Here is an 18,704-nt window from a genome sequence, read left to right on the forward strand (position 1 = left end):
GTGTGTGTACGTTCGTGGGTCATTTGTTGTTGTTTTTTCTTGCGGTACTTGCGGTATGAATGGGCAGGTTCTTCTTTTGGGCCCCATCAGGTGCGCAGGCATCAACGTCCAGAAGCCTTAGGAATTAAATTTCTGTGTGTGTTTTGTGAAAAAATTTTGTTGGCTGTTATTTTGAGTCAAGTGCTGGTTGAGACTCGGTATGGCGTCAATTGTGCCGGAATATTTGAGGAAGCCGGAGCTGGTGTACGAGGTGCGGTCCCGGGGGGAGACTCCTGGAACTGATGTACGCACTTTGCGTACACAGTTCAGACAAATTGTTAGCATGCCTCAAGCTTGGGTTGAGTCGCTCAGTTTGGATGAGGAACTGGAGGCATGTAAAGAGAGGATGGAAGAGCTAAGTGGGGAAATTAATAGTTGGAGTAGTTTGCCTATGGGCTCAGCTAGGGGTTCGGCTATCACACAGCTGACGCACTGGCGTAAGCGTCTGCTCTTGGTTTCAGGGCAACCTGAAATCCAAGATGAGGACAAGAGCTGGGTGGAAGCCAGAATTCTTGAGCTGGAAGGAATTTTGGAGAGTATTAAGGCAGGAAAGTCTGTCAAAGAGAAAGTCGAAATTTTTGAAGACAACCGTTCTTTGGAAATTTCAAACGAAGTGCCAAAGTCTGTTGTTGAAGTTGTGGCTCCAGTGGGTACCCCCCAGGCTCCGCCTACGCCAAGTACACTGCTCCAGTTGCCTGCAAATGTTCAAATGTCAAATGCAAATGTCACACCGTCCCCCTCTCACACGTCCACCTTGGCTGCGGCTACGCTGAATGTCCAGTCCCCATCTCCCTTTCCTTCTCAAGTTCATAGTTCCCCTTCCATCTCTAACTCCTTTGGCAAACTTCCCCATCCCCTTGCCTCTGTCCTGAGTGGTTTCCGGCCGGTGGACGGGTTAGATGTGAATGGTCTTTGTTTTTTTCTGGAGAGTGTTTTGCGCATGCGTGAATACCCTGGCATGTCAGACGCAACTTTGATGGAACTCATTGCTCCATACTGTCTGAAACCGTTTGGGGACAGATTGCTTGATTGCTTGCGCAGAGGCGTCAGTTTTGATGTTTTTCATAAAGAAGTTTTGGAGCTTTTCATGCCCCGTCGGGTCATGGAGAAGCTGAAAGTTGAGAGAGTTTTTCGTCCTCAGCAGCCAGCCGAGTCTCTCAGCCAGTACGTGGGGGACATTCGCACGGTGGAAAGGGTCTTGCGTTTGGGGATCAGTGAGCTTGAGCTCATTGACATTGTGCTTCAGGGGTTGAAGCCTGAGGAACGCTCCCGTCTGGTTTTTGCACCACGGCCTTCTTCTTTTGCGGATCTGGACAGACTTTCCATCCTTTCGAGATCTGTCCAGGACGCTGATTTTCAGAGAGACCAAGCGGCGGGGCATCTTCCCCTAGCTGGTCATCATGCTGTCGTAGCACCCGTGGGAGTGTTGGGTCCTGAACCGCCGCAGTGGCAGAGGCAACCTGTTGTTTGTTTTGGTTGTGGGCAACCAGGTCACATTCGGCGGCATTGCCGTCAAGGTGGAAATTTTGGACGTGGTCCAAAAAACTAGTTTGCTCACAGGAGGAAAAATTGCCCAATCCTTCCTGTGAGGTTGTTGGTGATAATGTAAAGGGCAATAATTTGAATGTTTTTTCAAGTAAGTCAAAGTCTAAGTTAAAGTCAGTTAATGTTTCTGTTGCCTCCCCTTCTGGGAGTGTTGTGCCTGTGACCGAGCCTCTGCTGCGGGGGATTGCGGGCCTTGCTACCATGGGCGTGAAAGCGGCGCGCTCAACTTGCCCACGTCTCAACATCTTCATAGGTTCCACGGTGCAGAAGGCCCTAGTGGATTCTGGGTCAGCCCGTTGCCTCATTTCCTTGTCCCTTTTTGAAAAACTTGAATCGTCTGGGCTTATCAAGCAAGTTGAGCGAAAAACCCCTATCTGCTGGACGGCGTCAAATTCACCCCTTCCCATCATCTATGAAGCCCGTTTCAAGTTCAAAATTGAACATTTTTCTTGGGTTTGGAGTTTTTGGGTGGCTAAGGACCTTTGTTTCCCTGTCATTTTGGGAGCGGATTTTATCAAGCATACTGGCCTAATTTTGGATTTAGGCAGAGGTCAGTGTTTTTTCCGATTTGCGAGACGGGTATTAATATCTTTTGCTGATGAAATTGGTGGTGGTGCTGCGGTAGTCGAGCCTGAGATGCCCAGCAAGCCAACAATTGATCCGTTAGGGCATCTGACTACTTGCGAGGCTGAAGCCATCAGAACCTTGTGTTCTCGTTTCCCAGATGTGCTGACGCCAAAGCTTGGAGTCACTAACCTGTTAGAGTACGAGATTCGTCTAACAGATACCCGTCCCGTTCGCTCTCACCCATACAAATTAGCTCCACCCAAAATGGAAACTCTCAGAAAAATCATTGACGAACTTCTGGAAAATGGTGTCATTGAACCTTCCCGTTCGAGCTACGCTAGTCCAGCTTTTCTCGTCCCAAAACCCAATGGCAAGTCCCGAATGGTTCTGGACTATCGCAAATTGAATGCGCAAATTGAAATCGACTCTGTGCCTCTCCCCGATTTGCATTCTGCGTTTGATTGGTTCGGTAAGGCCAAGTATTTTTCTGTTTTTGATCTGAATCAGGCCTATCATCAGATTCCTTTGAAACCTGAGTCTCGACCTCTCACTGCTTTCTGCGTTCCGTGGAATTTGTATCAGTTCACAAGAGTTCCGATGGGTCTTGCTGTGGGGGCCCAGACTCTCACCAGACTCCTTGATTCCATCTTTCATGATGTCAAGTTCAAGTTTGTGTTCAATTACCTCGACGATCTCTTGGTGTACAGTGAGAGCTTCGAAGATCACCTGATTCATCTTGAAGAAGTCATGAGTAGATTGAATAGGGCTGGCCTTACCGTGAATCCTGACAAGGTTAGTTTTGCAAAGCCGGAAATTTCGTTCCTTGGTCATCTTATCTCTCATAGAGGCGTCTGCATCGACCCCGCTAGAACCCAGGCTATCAGGGAGTTTCCTCCTCCCAGAGATGTCAAGGGTATTGCTAGGTTCATCGGCATGGTAGGTTTTTACCGACGCTTCATACCCAATGTTGCTGAATTGGCGGCTCCTCTCAATGAGCTTCGGAAGAAGGGCGCCAAGTTTGTCTGGGGTGAAGCGCAGCAGACGTCTTTTGATCTTCTCAAGGAGGCTATCATGCAGCCCCCTGTTTTGGCGATGCCGGATTTCAATCAAAACTTTGTCTTGCAAACAGATGCTTCCTCCGTCGCAATTGCGGCTGTGTTGTCACAAGAGGTGGATGGTGTTAGGCAGCCAATTGCGTACGCCTCACGCACTTTGAGTCCCTGCGAAAAGAAAAGCTCTTCTGTGTATGAACTCGAGTGTTTGGCTGTCGTGTTTGGAGTCAATAAATTCAGACGCTTTTTGGAGCACAAAGAGTTTTTATTGGAAACCGACAACCAGGCACTCTCGTGGCTTCTCGCACATCCACGCCAGCTTGGGAAAATTGGTCGTTGGGTTGTCCAAATATCGTCCCTTAAGTTCCAAGTGCAACACGTTCGAGGCACTCAGAATGTGATTGCGGACACACTATCTAGGATGTACCATTCACCCGACGATCCTCCTTCTGACCAAGAGCAACCGGGTTGTGCCGTGCTCTTGGAGTTTCCACTCGCCTTTTCTGATTTCATTCCCCATCAGCTGAAGGATCCTGAGCTGGCAAAGATCATTGGTGAGCTTCAAAATGGGGGAGCCCACCCCCCATATTTTCTGTCCCAGGGTGCCCTTTGCTGTCGCGCTCGGCAGCGAGGTAAACCTAAAGTTGTGCTGCCTAGTCTTCTAATCCCTATGGTCTTTGAGTATTTTCATTCTTCTCCTGTGGGTGGGCATCTAGGTATCCACAAGACCATTGCAAAGGTTAGGGAAATGTTCATCTGGAAGGGTATGGATCGGGATCTTGCTGCTAGGGTGCGTTCTTGTCAAACGTGCTCACTGAGCAAGCCCGCTCAAAACTCTAAGTTTGGTTTGTTGTCATCTGAGGTGGCGGAAAGACCTTTGGAGAAGGTTTTCATTGACTATGTAGGGCCTCTCCCGCGTAGCAAGTCAGGAAATAAGTTCCTACTTGTTTGTGTGGATGCCTTCTCCAAGTTTTGTTGGCTTTTCCCCTTAAGGAATGCCACTGCACAGCTCACCGTGCAGGTACTTCGAACTCACCTCTTCCAACATTTTGGAATACCCGCCACCATTGTTTCCGACAACGGAACACAGTTTGTTTCCCATCTGTTCAAAAGAATGTGCTTTGGGCACGGAATCCGCCATGTGACTACTTCCCCTTACTATCCACAGCCTTCTCATGCTGAAAGGTTCAATCGCAATCTTCGTTCCGCTCTCATAGCTTTCCATGCTGACAAGCAGACCACCTGGGATCAGGAACTCCCTTGGCTTCAGTTTGCTTTCAATACTGCTCACCATGAGAGTCACAAGGCGGTCCCTTTCGAGCTGTTTCTAGGCTATCCGCCTAACAACCCGTTAGCGAATGTGTGGGGAATTGGCGACCTTCTGCCACCTCCTGGTGCGGCTGATGTCAAGGCAACTTGGCAAGCGGCCAGGAGAAACTTGATCAGAGCTAGGGAATTGGTCCGGAGGAAGCACAATCGTGGTAGAGTAGACAACCCTTTCCAGGTGGGGGATTTGGTGTTTTGTAAAGCTCATCCAGCCAGTTCGGCTGTGGACAAGAGAGCTGCAAAGTTGTGTCATCGGTGGTCAGGTCCCCACCGCATCCTGAGGTTTTTGACGCCTGTCACGGCGGAGCTTGGAGATCCGCGGACTGGAAAAGTTTTCCGGAGGGCGCACATTTCTCATCTCAAGCCCTTCCGCGGAACTCTTCCGTAGGCAATTTTCTTTCCTCTTGTGTCTGGGTGGGAAGTGCACTGGGCCAGAGAACCTGATCACTTCTCCTGTCCCCTGTGTTCTGCGAAGGAATTTCCCTCACAAAATTTTCCAGCTCTGGCCAGAGCAAACCCTGGGGGTGAGTTTTCCCCTCAGTTTGGAAGTCCCTTGGCGTTCCCCACCACAGACACCTGAGTTGTCTTTCAGGTCATTCTCTTTTCAGGAAGTGGGGGAGAGGCTTGTTTGTTTGTCCCTTTTGGAGAGGAGTGTCCTCTTTTGGGGGGGGAGGTTGAGCCGTGACTAATTCCACCGGGCGAATGTCACGACTCATGATCAATGGTCAATGTGTTTTTTGTATAGTAGGCTAGTTTAGTGTGTTTTTTTTGTTACGTCCACGACCCCGGACAAGGCTGTGAGTTTTGTTCTTATTACTCCGACCGCGAAGTGTCAGAGGTTGCGAGACGTCGGATTTGAGTACTTCACTGAAGATTTTTATCCTTTTAAATCTTCCTTTTTGGATAATAAATGTGCCTTTTAAGTTTTATTCTTGGCCGTTTGTGAGAACTTTCTTTATGGAGTAACTTTAGTACGCCCCGCGCGCCTTTTGGGGCCCGTGAGGAGGAAAATGACTGACCATCTTCAGCGGAGAGGAATGTTGCGACTAGGCTGGCGCTGCATATTGGCCCCCTCTCCGCCCTGCCTCTTCTCTCCTCCGGTGCTGTCCGCCCAGCTTCATGGCCCTCCGGTGTCACACTCTTGAAGACTGTTACCGCAAGTTACCGACTAATTGTTATTTATCTAATTGTTATATATATTGCTGTTGCCGAATGGACTTTAAGATTTTTAACATTTGTTGACTATTTATAAGCACAGCAGCCTATTGTTATTTATTTCAAATTTTATTCTACTGTTGCCTAATCATCCGATTTTAAAATCTCTCCACTGTATTTAATTTTTGGGGCCCCTAGTTAATTGTTAACTTTTCAGATATTTATTAAAAGAGTCATCATATTTTATTATTGTTATAGTTTGTTAATTTTGGTAATTTCCTTTTATTAAATGTTAAATTTTTACTAAATCCTTCTGATTTTCTGAATGATTAAAATAAATTATTGTAAGTCAGCAGCTTAAACGGGTACCTAAATTTATTTAAGGTTTATTGAGAGTATTTAATTCATGTATTGTTGTTGATTATTGTTGTTGTGTTTTCTTTTAAATGGTTAATTACAGCTCGTTTCTCTCAAATGGCGTGTTGTTCTTGAACCTCCATCCATGGTTCTCATTTTGTTAAGTAAAGTTTTGTGAGCCGCTCCTCGGGCCTGCGCATGGATCACGCTTCCATTTCGTTAGTCTGGGTGCAGGCACGAGGGCATGGTTCATCTTTCAACTATATAAATTTTTCTGGTAAACGGATTTTTTTTCGTTGTTACCACATAAAATGTATTTAAACCAGTTTATATTTCATTTTTGTTTCAACAAACTTGAATAATTCATCTAAGAGATATTTAGGCTCAAACTTGAATGCACATATTTATTTCCCTGACAGTAGCCGGCCGAGCTCCTAGCAATCGTATGCCTATTTTTAATCGCTTAAAAATGATACAAGCAAACTCCGTATCAAAAAAAGCTTCGATTAAAAAATAAAATTCATACTTAAATCTAAAACTTTGCCGCAGGAATTTTTTTCCTGACCAAAAAATAAAAAAGTTCCTCGCTTACTACATTTTTCATGTTTTTAGTTGTGTTAAAAAACAATTATCAGTTTTAATTTTCCTAAATAAATTATAAAAATATGTTTAGGTTAAAACAAACTATACAGTAAGAAGCACTGTCTTTCCCAGAAAATAAAAATAAAATTTTAAAATTTTTACGTTGGTAAATAAGTGAAGCAGGGCAGGTTGAGTGAAGGTATGTTTGTGTAAAAGACAGAGGTTCATTCGGCCTGTCCGCCTCGGTATCCTGCCAATTCGATTGGCGGGCACAGACCGTTTTTCCATCACACAGCGTGCTATCCAGTAGAGTATTATACATCGATGGTTAAACCTAATGTTGTTTGAATAGATTTAATTAAAATACAAATTAAACAAATGGAAATTCGTGTAGTTGGTAGGTTTGCTATGGTGGAGTTATTTATATCTTCATTCTCATTGACTGGGCTAGAAACACTCAAGGCCAAACCACTTGTCACTTAGGTTTGCTATGGCGGAGTTATTTATATCTTCATTGACTGGGCTAGAAACACTCAAGGCCAAACCACTTGTCACTATGTCCTCATGACGTCATTGTTCTCTCCTAACACTCCCCCTTCATTGTTGAGAAACAATTGTATCATTGTTGCTCACTCCTTGCACTGAATCCCCCCTCCAACTATACCACTCTTCATCAACCAGACTGAAACAGCTGTATCTAAATTGTCAATACCACATCCATTGTTATTTCTCTTTTAGACCCAATAGATTTTAAGTGCTTACACTAGATTTTTTGAAATTATTTGTTTAGTAAGATTATTTGGGATATTTATTTTTTTTAACTAAGTTAGGTACCTTAAGCCTTTGTTTTTGTGAAGATTTCCCATGCCTTTCAATCACAACCTCAAAACAAGACCAAAATGCTCTTGACAATAGCTTTGTCTGGCCATTATCAAAAAGTCTTCATAAATAGTTTCTCAGGTCTGATCTCATTGTCCTATATGTTTTCTCAGTGCAGGGTCCCCCAAGGATGGTTCATTTCTCCTGTTTTATTCCTATTGTATATCAATGATCTCTACTATGAAGAAAATTACTGTCACATTTTTAGTAAAAAAATTAATCCCTCAAATATATGAAGGCTGCAAGAGAAAAATCAACATAGTGAAAACTGAAATAGATTTATTAACTCATCCTGTATCTGTATATTAATTTCCACTGTTTAGTATCTCTCCTGTAAATAACTATAATTAATTTAATACAAAAATTACATGACTGTTGGATTTTTCCCTGTATAGGAAAATCTACTAATGAAAATTTACACAGATTTCAGCAGAAATATTATACATCAATGATTAATACAAACTATTTTTACATAAAATAATTTCCATGTATAGGTATCTTTATAGTTAATATAGTAAACTAGAAATTATTTTATTCTATTACTCTTCTCATTTAATTGAGAAGGCTGAAAACAAAACTCAATCATTTTAACTCTGACCAAAAACATTATTTAACACTTTATAATCTGCTTAAACATTTAAACATCTTTTCAATTACTATATTTAGTCAAAAGTAACTTAAACAAAAAAAACTATGTTGAGAATGTTCAGGTAATTTGAATATTTTTGGTAAAATTATTAAAATTATATTGGTTTTAATAAGAAATTTACTTTGTCATAAATATAACATCAACATAATCTCAAATAATTACCTTTAATAAACCTTACTCAACAAAACTGAATCAGTGTACACTGAGCAAGCACCTTAGGCTAACTAGTTGAATTTACCGTTATAAGACAGCACTAGAAGCAGTTTGCTAGACTCTGTTAGGTTTTCCCTAGTTTTGAATTGACAATGTTGTTTCTTCCCTGGCATACTGAAAATAAAACACTAAATAACTCTTGACTCTGTTTGTTATTCCCTAAGATACTTTGTCACTATAAAATATGGACCTGAACGAGTCCATTGCCATTGATATCTCATTCTACAAAAATTTTGACTATGTTGGTTTTTCCCTTACAGCCTTCATATTGTTAAATTCTAATATACATAGGAATATTTGATAACATGAAGATTCAATATTGAATGAGAGATATATAACCTATCATGTAACTTCTGTATATTTAACAAGTCTTAAAAACAAAATTACTATTTAAATACATACAATTCCCTATAATTTTTTAAATGTTGATAAAGTACTGCTTATGTTGCAGATTCACTGTCATAATAATGAAAAACAAAAAAAACAAAAATGTCTTCAAATGTCCAATATGTGGACAAAATTATTCAACTAGATCTACAATGAAAAATCATATATTAATACATACTAACGAGAAGCAATTTCAATGCTTGAAATGTAAACAAAAATTTTTTCGACTAAACGAAGTTAAGAGACATTTGTTGATACACTCTAGAAAGTCTCTTATATGTGGGAAATCCATTCAACTCCAAAACCATATGCAAATGAAGACCCATAAATGTAAAAAATGTAACAAATGTTTTCGTTACAAAAGTCAAATGAAAAGACATTTAATAAAACACACAAAAGAAAAAGCACATAAGTGCCTTAAATGTGGCAAGTCATTTGCTCATAACTATTCCCTAAAGAAACATACTCTTTTACATTTAGAAGAGAGTCTTTACAAATGCTCTACTTGTAAAAAAGAATTCAAAACAAAAGACAATTTGAAGAACCATTTGGTTGTACATAACAACAAAAGACTCTACGAGTGTGACTGTTGTAAAAAGATATATAAAAAAAAAGTGACATACAAAGACACATTTTGACACACATGGGAGAAAAAACACATCAGTGCACTAAATGTGGCAAGTCATTTGCTCATAACTATTCCCTAAAGAAACATACTCTTTTACATTTAGAAGAGAGACTTTACAAATGCTCTACTTGTAAAAAAGAATTCAAAACAAAAGAAGATTTAAAGAGCCATTTGGTTGTACATAATAACAAAAGACCCTATGAGTGTGATTCTTGTAAAAAAAAATTTAAAAGAAAGTCCTGTATACGAAGACATGTTATGTCCCACATGGGAATAAAACCATATATGTGTCCTATATGTAGAAATTGCTTCACAAGATCTGAGACCGTAAAAACACATACACTTCTTCATTCAGAAGAAAGATCTTTCAAGTGCCAAGTATGTCAAAAATCTTTTAAAACAAAAAGATATTTAAAAAACCACCAATTGATTCATAAGTGAGGCAGTTCTCAGAGTCAACATTGTTATGGATGAAGAGAAACCTGAGAAAGAAAATAAATAAAACAAAAAAGAACAAAGTATTCTTAGTATTCCTTTTACAAGTGTTTTTATTTTTTATTATCTTTTATTTGGCTATGATTATAGACTTTTACAGTGGAACCTCGATAAGAAGACCCTAAATAACATGTCACTCTTGATAACAAGTGTATTTTTTAAATCCCCTTGAATTTATTTTACCTTTAAACAAATATTATTGCAAACCTCAATAAGAAGTTAACCTTGATAACCAGACTTATTTTGTAATCCCCATGAGAGTCTTGTTATCAAGGTTCTACTGTATAACAACTTATCTAATATTTTTATTGTTTTTAGTACGATTTGTTTACACTAAGGCAATACCAATGCTACAGTTGATGATTATTACAGTATCAACATTCCTCTGTTGTGATTTAAAGTAATACTGTAGCCTACTAACCTATCACAAACAGTTGCTTACACAACTTTATACTGCTTTGTTTTGTTCTTTATGTGGTTTATTGCTATACAATATAGTGTTTGGTTAGGTTTTAGGTGGGTTAAAGTATGCTGTGATTTTAAACTTATAGTTTATAACCTACACCAAGGTCAATAAAACACAGTTTTAATTTCACTGGGTAAAAATATTTTTAGTTAGGGGTTTTTAATCTTTGAAAATGAACACAAATAAAGAGTACAATTATTATGCACATATGGTAATGTAAATTGTTTCTAGTTATTTTTCATAAGTATGTAATTTGTATTCTAATTTTTTATGTACCATATAGAATGTATTATGTATATTTTCAGGAAAATTTTTTGATTTTAATTTAAAACATTTTTAATGTACTTCCTTTGGATAAATATTAATCATTTGAAATAAGAATAGGATTCAAATCTTTTTTAATCTGAAGTTTTCTTTAGACTCACAGGTGGGCCTGTTTCTTTTCATGGAGGAAATATTTATCAACATTATCTCTTATCAAAATGTTAATGCATACATATATGAAGACATATCAACATTTAATTTGTTTACTATAATTTTAGTTTAGAGTCCAAGTATTTTAGAAATTATGTTTTAATTTTTGAAAAGTCTAACAACTAACTGACGCTAACATTCTAAACTAGCTTATAGTATGATATAATTTGCTTAACATAACAGCTGTAAACATTCAGTATTTGTAACACAAATTCAACATTTGGATAAAAATGAAAAGACATACTAAGGGTTGACTTATTTATACTATGTGTAATGCTGATCATTGATACATTCAATTCTTCAGTAAGAGGATGATAAATTAATTAATAGTAAAATACTAGGATGTTCAAAATATTTTTTAAAGCTATCTTTGATTTGTTTTAAGTCAAGGCTCTGTACACAAGTCATAAAAAAAGGATATGCAAATTATTTTACTGCTCAACTTTTTAAGGAATGAGTAAGAAAGTTACAATTTTTACATGTTTAATTCATTTTGGTATAGCATTTTGTTTGCAATACCAGTAATTAATATTTTAATGCTGAGATCAAGAACCCTCAGGAATACGATTTTAAATTACAACCACAACCTCAGATGGGTTTTAGCTAAAGATATACAGATGAATGACATAGATTGAACAAGACCTAGGATACTGCAATAATCAGACTAATTATTATTTTATGAAATCTAAAAAGTTGTTTGGTGTGTGTTTAGTTGTGGTTATGTTTGGATGCACTGATGTAGGCAAAATATCACTTTTATTTCAACTCAATGAGGATGGTTTGACTATCAAGGATATTAGAACTGATAACAGTATGGATAATCAACATAAACAATTATGTCACTAGCTTACTAGCATGTTTTCCTTTTAAATTCCTTCAACATGAACAGTTCTTTTTTTAAACAAATATTATTTTATTTTTGACTTAGCTGTTTAAAAACAAACTATATGTTGTTGTTTTTACTTTTCTTTGTTTACACTTATTTATTTAACAATTGATGTAGTGAAATTGATATCAAGAATATGTGTAGACAATTTGTTTAATGATGTATGGAAAAACCAATGTTATATGTGTACTGTGAATTTAATTGGATATTATCATTTTATTTTAGGGAGTTTTTATTTAGACCTACTGGAAATTGTGTATGAGTAATTGTATTGTGGTGATATTGGTTATGGAAGAGGCAGGTATGAAATGGAAGGTGATACCATTGACTAGGCCTATACACTTCTCAATTGATAATAATTACTCTTTCTGCTGTAGGCTACAATAAAATTATACATTTATTATTATATTATATACATATTTTATATACTCTTATTATTATTGTATAGTATTGTATTGCTATTATATACTTATATATTATATACATTTATTATATGCCCCACCCTTCTAGAAACACTTTGAAAGCCGTAGATTTCCTGTCACTATTACATTTCATTTATTTTTATTTAAACTTAGTTATGCCACCGAATATTTTTTCACATAGCCATTCATCTCACAATTTTTTCTTGTAACTCCATTTACATTATATTTTCACCTCATCATATCTCCTGTCATTTATTTATTTATTGTATTTGATAAAAAATGTTATGTTTGGACGTAACTACAGTTGATGCACAGGCTTGCTGCCCATGTCAGCTTATTCCCTATTAACATGTATGCTTTTTTTTAACATAGATGTAATGTAAAGGTTAATTTTATTTTATTCTTTTAAATTCACTTATGTTTTCTTCTTCTTTTAAATATTTATGTACATATTCTGTAAATAATTTGTTGGAATAAAAAAATAATTCATTCATTCATTCATTCATATAGTTTTAATTAACTACTCAATTCCCATATGTAGGATGGACAAACACCTTGTATTTAAAATCCTATTCAGTTTGGTTTCTTCAGATTGTTTATACCAAGGTTGGACTGTATGTATTGTTATAACTGTAATTCTTCATAAATAAAAAAAACATTATATCATTATATGAGTTTTGTATTTCCAAAACATTCCTTTAATAATTTTATTCCCTAGAATAAAGATGTTTTGTATTCTCTATTTTTACACACATTTCTGACCTTCCCCATCAAAGTCATGATTTATTCAACTTTGTTTTTAGTGAATTTCTCTATAGGGAAGTAGTTATTATCATAGGTGGCATGGTAAGACCTAGGTCCAGGACTGATTTACTTTTTTGATTTTGAGGTTACCAGAGGTCAAAAACATAATTTGTTCAAATTTATATAGATATATATATGTGTGTCCATGAACACAATAACTTTAGTAATTTTTGTCTGATTTTGATGAAATTTGGTTTGAAGGTATAAGGCAGGATAAACTTGAACAAGTTTGTTAACCAGCATGATGGGACCATGGGAACGGGGTTTTATGGAGTAAAAATAGGGTTTTCTAATTTTTAACCCTCTAAACATAAAATTTCCTAATTTTTCTCTAGACCTTTTTAAAGAGTTTAAAAAAACAAATAATTTAGTATATTAAAATGTTTTTGTAAAATTATTGGTTATGGAGAAAATTAAAAAAAATGTTATTTTAAAATACCTATGTCATTCTTATGGACAATATTATAAAATGTTGTAGTTTGTTTGTTTATGGATATATTTTGATCAAACTTGATACATTTATTTATTTGATACTAAGTAATTAATATATAACTAAAAACACACTTTTTTACCCTCCCTGTAGCAACAAGCCTAGGTACTCATTAAACTTAATGTTAAGTTAAAAGTTAAACTGATTTGGTGGCTTTTAACATGAAGTGTTTGTGCTGAGAGTGGATTTTAAGATTTATTTGTGATTGTGAGTGGTGATTTGTTTTAAACTAGGTGGATTCAAACACATTTAGTTTTTAAATGAAGTTAGTTTGATATTTCTAAAAAAGTATATGCAATAACATATGTTAAGATATGTTTACAAATATTTTAGGATTCAAGGAAATACCTCTTGGTGTTCTTTTCAAATAAATGTTTGTTCTTTCGTGATACCATTTTTAGTATATTCTAACTATAAAACTTAGTCAATTTTAAAACAAAAATCAATATTAATATACTGTTTACTGTATAAGGATTCCTTTCAACTATGTCTTAGTCTAGTTTGTGTTTAAACTTAATTTCATTTTTTAACTGGGTTTAAACAAATCAAGCTATAACACTTGTTTAGAAAATTTCGGATATAAAATAAAAAAACTCATATCAATATTTTATGGAGACTCATTTTCATCATTACAATTAAAACTGTCAGCACTGCATGTTGGTCAGTAAAAAATTAAAACAAGATACTGACAAATATTATAAGATATTTTTCATTAATATTTTGAGGATACTGTAATAGTTTATTTTGTTGATTGAAAGTGTCAAAATTAATTCAAATTTTTCTCTATTATTGAATAGAATACTACCACACATGCATCGTGTATGTATTGTATTATATATTTTATGACAATGTAGGTTGCTGAATTAACTTGTCCATGTTTCTAAGACAGGTAATTTGGTAATAACTGCTGGACACATTCTATTGTGAGTACAAGTTCATGCCTACCCCCTTTCAGTGATACATAGAAACAAACAACAATGCACATTGAAGTCCAAGTTGCAATAAACTTCATCATCTCCTACCTGTACAACAAGGTACCAAGGCGGCAAGTCAACATCTTTGGTGAGGAGTTAGAGAAAGTATTAAAGGAAAAATTCAATGGTCACTGGTACCCGGAGAAGCCATTTAAGGGGTCAGCCTTCAGGTGTCTCAAGACTGGGAACTTAATTGACCCTGTGCTGGAGCAAGCTGTAAGGAAGAGTGGGGTACTTTTCCAGGACATCTTAGAGAACCTCCCTCAGGAGCTGATGATTTGGGTGGACCCTGGTGAGGTTAGCTACAGGATCAGCGAGAAGGGGGTGGTCAAGGTACTCTTCAGTGAGGCTACCAACATCCATAAAGACAACTTTGCCAACAGAGAGGTCAACAAGACTCTTAACCCAGAGGCTCAATGTTTCAAACCTATCAATACAGTTAGTATGGGACTAGCCAACATGAGTCTATCACCTCACAAGCCAGCATTGCCACATCCCATGAGTGCAGTATCCTCTACTTCTACATCCTTAGCACCTCCTAAGACATTGCTCAGCTTAGCACCATCCTTCATGACCTGGCCTACCCAGCCACTCACTTTCACCTACACCACCTTTGCCCAGACCAAGTTTGGCAGCACCAAACCTAAAACCAACAGCAAGATGACTAACAGGTAAAGTAACATCATCTTACTTCAGTTAGTAACTTTATATAAATGAAATCTAACCTAGATCCTTGTTCTTTGATATCTTTGCCACTTAAAAAGATTGTACAAAAACCAGTGATAAGCTTGGTACATTCTATCTTCTTTGGTGGGTATAGTTTTCTTCAAATTTATTTACACTAACTAAAAGTTGTTTATTAAATGACCAATGACTTAATGGTCTTTTATATTTGTTGTTGATAGTTCTTAGTGGTCTAGAATCACTTATGTATAATAATTGGCTAGTCCAATTCCATCTTTAACTATTGATACAACTCAAAGGTCAAACCACAAGTTGATATTGTCTATATTCACAGATAAAATATTAAAAAGACATAACCTAGAACATCTATTTTATAATTTGAAATTCATCATTCTATGTCAAAAGTAACTAAACAAGAGTTTCTAAATCAATTTAGGATTGATAGAATAAAGGTTTTATTATACTGTAACTTTATATGCAGCCAATAAACTTTGACTAGACAACCTCTCAATCTAGAATCAAAAGTTACTTGTCTCTAATAAAATCAACTATAAGCTCTTATTTGTCACTGATAAATCATATTTAGAACTCTTCTTTTTCCTCAATGGATGCAGCTCCACAAAAACTTATAATTTTATCTACTCTATAATAAAAATAAATATAACTTCCTTAAAACAGATTTCTTCAGAAGTATGTTTATGTCCATGTTATCTCAGCAAATTCATCCCATCTAGATAATATTTCTATAATGTTTCATGTAAGTTTTCTAGTATATTTTCAAACTATAGTTCAGCCGCTTAGAAAGTGACCTCCTCCAGCATTAGTTTAGCTTTAGCATGCAGGTTGTTTTTTAAGCGGCCAAACTATATCCATTTCTCTACAATACACAATATTCCATTTACTATTCAATGACTATTTTTTGCTAATGCAGTTCTTGAAAATAGAAACCCTTCTAACTTTCTCCTCTTCAGTGTTTTCCAAATCATCAACCAATCTATCTTGATGCAATGTATTTGTCCAAAACCTCTTCATATTCTATTGTCTACTCCAATTTCCCACACCAATATCACTTACCAATACTAATCTCATATCTCATTGCAGGATGTCACCCATGGAGTTCTCCAACTACATCAAGCAAAAAGCCATGCAGAAACAACTCCATGTCGTACCCACATCTCTAAGTGCCCAAAATCTCTCCCCTGCCCATTACTCAGCTACTACCCATTCAAGGGCTGAATACAACCCACAGTTAGACTACCACTCTCATATTTTAAATCTCTACCTTATGCAGAAAGCCATACAGAAACAACTCTATGTTGAACTCACATCTCTAAGTGCCCAAAATCTCTCCCCTGCCCATTACTCAGCTGTCACCCATTCAAGGGCTGAATACAACCCACAGTTAGACTACTACCCTCATTTGTCAGATCTATATTGTCCCAAGTTCCCCTCATCCTATCTAGAACCCAAATCTCAGTACTACAGGTCAGTGCCAGGCTCCACCTCTGGACCTCTCTCACAGCCCCAGTTCTAAAAAAACAGTAATTCCTCTAGTCTTTTTAAATCTATAATGTTGTAGAAACTATCTTTTCAGGGAAATAATTAAAGAGTGTGACCCTTTAAAGTTTCATATTTAAAGAAATAGAAAATAATATATTTTTTTAAATCATTACTGTGGACAACCTAATGCAACTATGAGTAAGGCTATTTGTAGAAAACACTAAAAAACAAGATTAGCTTTTGAAAAATTATAAGATTTTTACAAGAAATGTTGATTATATCAATCCATCACATCTTAAGTATTTCCATAATCTTTGAGTCGAATCTTTTAAAGTCATCAAAAATTATGATTGTTATTTGTTTTAAAGTAACACCTGTAATACTTGCTAATTGTTGTCCTGTCCTAATGTGGTTTTATGTCAATGCTTATTTATATTCAAGATGAGCACATTTGCATGGCTCAATCCCATCTTGGTTTAAATTCATTTGCTATGCTTACTCACCTTAAGGTTTAAGCTCATTTGCTGTACTCACTTGCCTTTAGATTAGCTTGTTTGCTATGCTAACTTGCCTCCAGGTTAAAATTCATTCAGTACATTCACTCACATTTTGTTAGAAATTAGCTATTGTCATAAATATAAAAAAATAATAGTGTTGCACCCTGTTGGTAAACCTATTAACTTTTTAATGCTATTAAACATCATAAAAAGAACTAATTTGTTTAATTGAAATAGCTACTGAGATTTATTAATTCTTTTAAAATATAAAAATCATAAGATTAACATGGGAAACTCCAAAGCTACTAAGGCAGAGCCCTTTTGATAGATCTGCACCAAACTTCTCAAAAAACATCCTTAAATAATACTTAATAATGCCTGAAAGTTTCATTACAATCTTTCAAGCAGTTTTGGAGTCCATAAAGGTCAAACAAACAAACAAGGTCCTTTAAAACAGGAGTAGGTACATGTTGAGTTTTATTCTACAATGAGGAGAAATTTAGGAGTAAAAATAGCTTAGGGACTTCCCAGGATAAGGTGTATGAAGTGTAGAGCTAGATACTACCAAATCCACTATATATATTTATATTAACAAAAACTACAAGTATGGAGGAAAACACACTCAAGAGTTTTAAAGTAAACAAATAAATATATAAATCTAAACAAAGTAAAAATATAGATTGTTACAATCCAAATTTTTTGTAATTATTTATAGAATTTATTTTCTTTTGTTTTAGATAATTTGAGATTCAATGGATGAAAATATGATAGATATTATGACAATAACATACCATAAAATGAAGAAAGAAAAAAATTTACAGGAAAACTTAAGGAAACTTCTTTTTCTAACCAATATTTTAGCACAAACAAGGAAAGGATTTTGGAGTGGGTTTTATGATATAAATCATCCAATCCTTTATCCCATTGATCCTTACTAAAAGTCCGGGAAATCTCAAATAGTTCATAAATGTTTAACTTAAATTCAAAGTCAATAAGTTCTTTAATAATTTTCAATGAATAGATTACCATGAGATAGAGCAGTTTATTACAATTTAAATTTTTTTAATGACTTTAAAACTAAACATACAAAAATTTAATTCTTATACCATTTTGAATTCATAGATAAGGTTTTTATAAATATAAACTTTAACATCTTAATCTTTAGCATTGTTAATAATTTATGATTTATAAATCTATTAGTTTATTTTTTCTAATTCTCCTAGAGGCCTGATAATAGTTACACTTCTTTTAAATTTAAGATATTAATGAAAATTGGATTTAAAATATTTTTAAATTTTGCTAAAAACATAAAAAATGGCAAATATATTTTAAACACTTAATACTATTAATCATAATACTAATTTGTTTATAATTCAAAACTAAAAATATATATTTCATCTTTTGTTCTATCCCTCTATACTTTGTCAAATTAGTCAAGTATAAACCACGCCCATATTCTCCTACCATGCCTCTATCCAAATTAGTGGGATGGGTATGTATAAACCACACTCCTATCCTATCCTAACCACAACATAGCAGTGTTCAGACTAGTACATTGGTAAGTACCCTTTTCATTTTGATCTTACTCATGTTCAAACCTTTATTATTAAAAAAGAAAAAGATAAAATTAAAA

General features: G+C 35.7%; 1 protein-coding gene across 1 annotated transcript; it reads left to right on the top strand.

The window, feature by feature from the left end:
• Positions 1 to 14,393: 14,393 nt before the first annotated feature.
• LOC128997363 (protein Tob1-like) lies at positions 14,394 to 16,608 on the top strand. The gene is made up of 2 exons (XM_054423000.1): positions 14,394 to 15,061; positions 16,176 to 16,608. Exons 1-2 carry the CDS (start codon positions 14,394 to 14,396, stop codon positions 16,606 to 16,608), a joined length of 1,101 nt encoding a protein of 366 aa, XP_054278975.1.
• The last annotated feature ends 2,096 nt before the right edge of the window (positions 16,609 to 18,704 follow it).

The sequence above is a fragment of the Macrosteles quadrilineatus genome, unplaced genomic scaffold (assembly GCF_028750875.1).
Source record: "Macrosteles quadrilineatus isolate MER2022 unplaced genomic scaffold, UCM_ALF_1.0 Scaffold_6__1_contigs__length_79288215, whole genome shotgun sequence".
NCBI classification, from domain to species: domain Eukaryota; kingdom Metazoa; phylum Arthropoda; class Insecta; order Hemiptera; family Cicadellidae; genus Macrosteles; species Macrosteles quadrilineatus.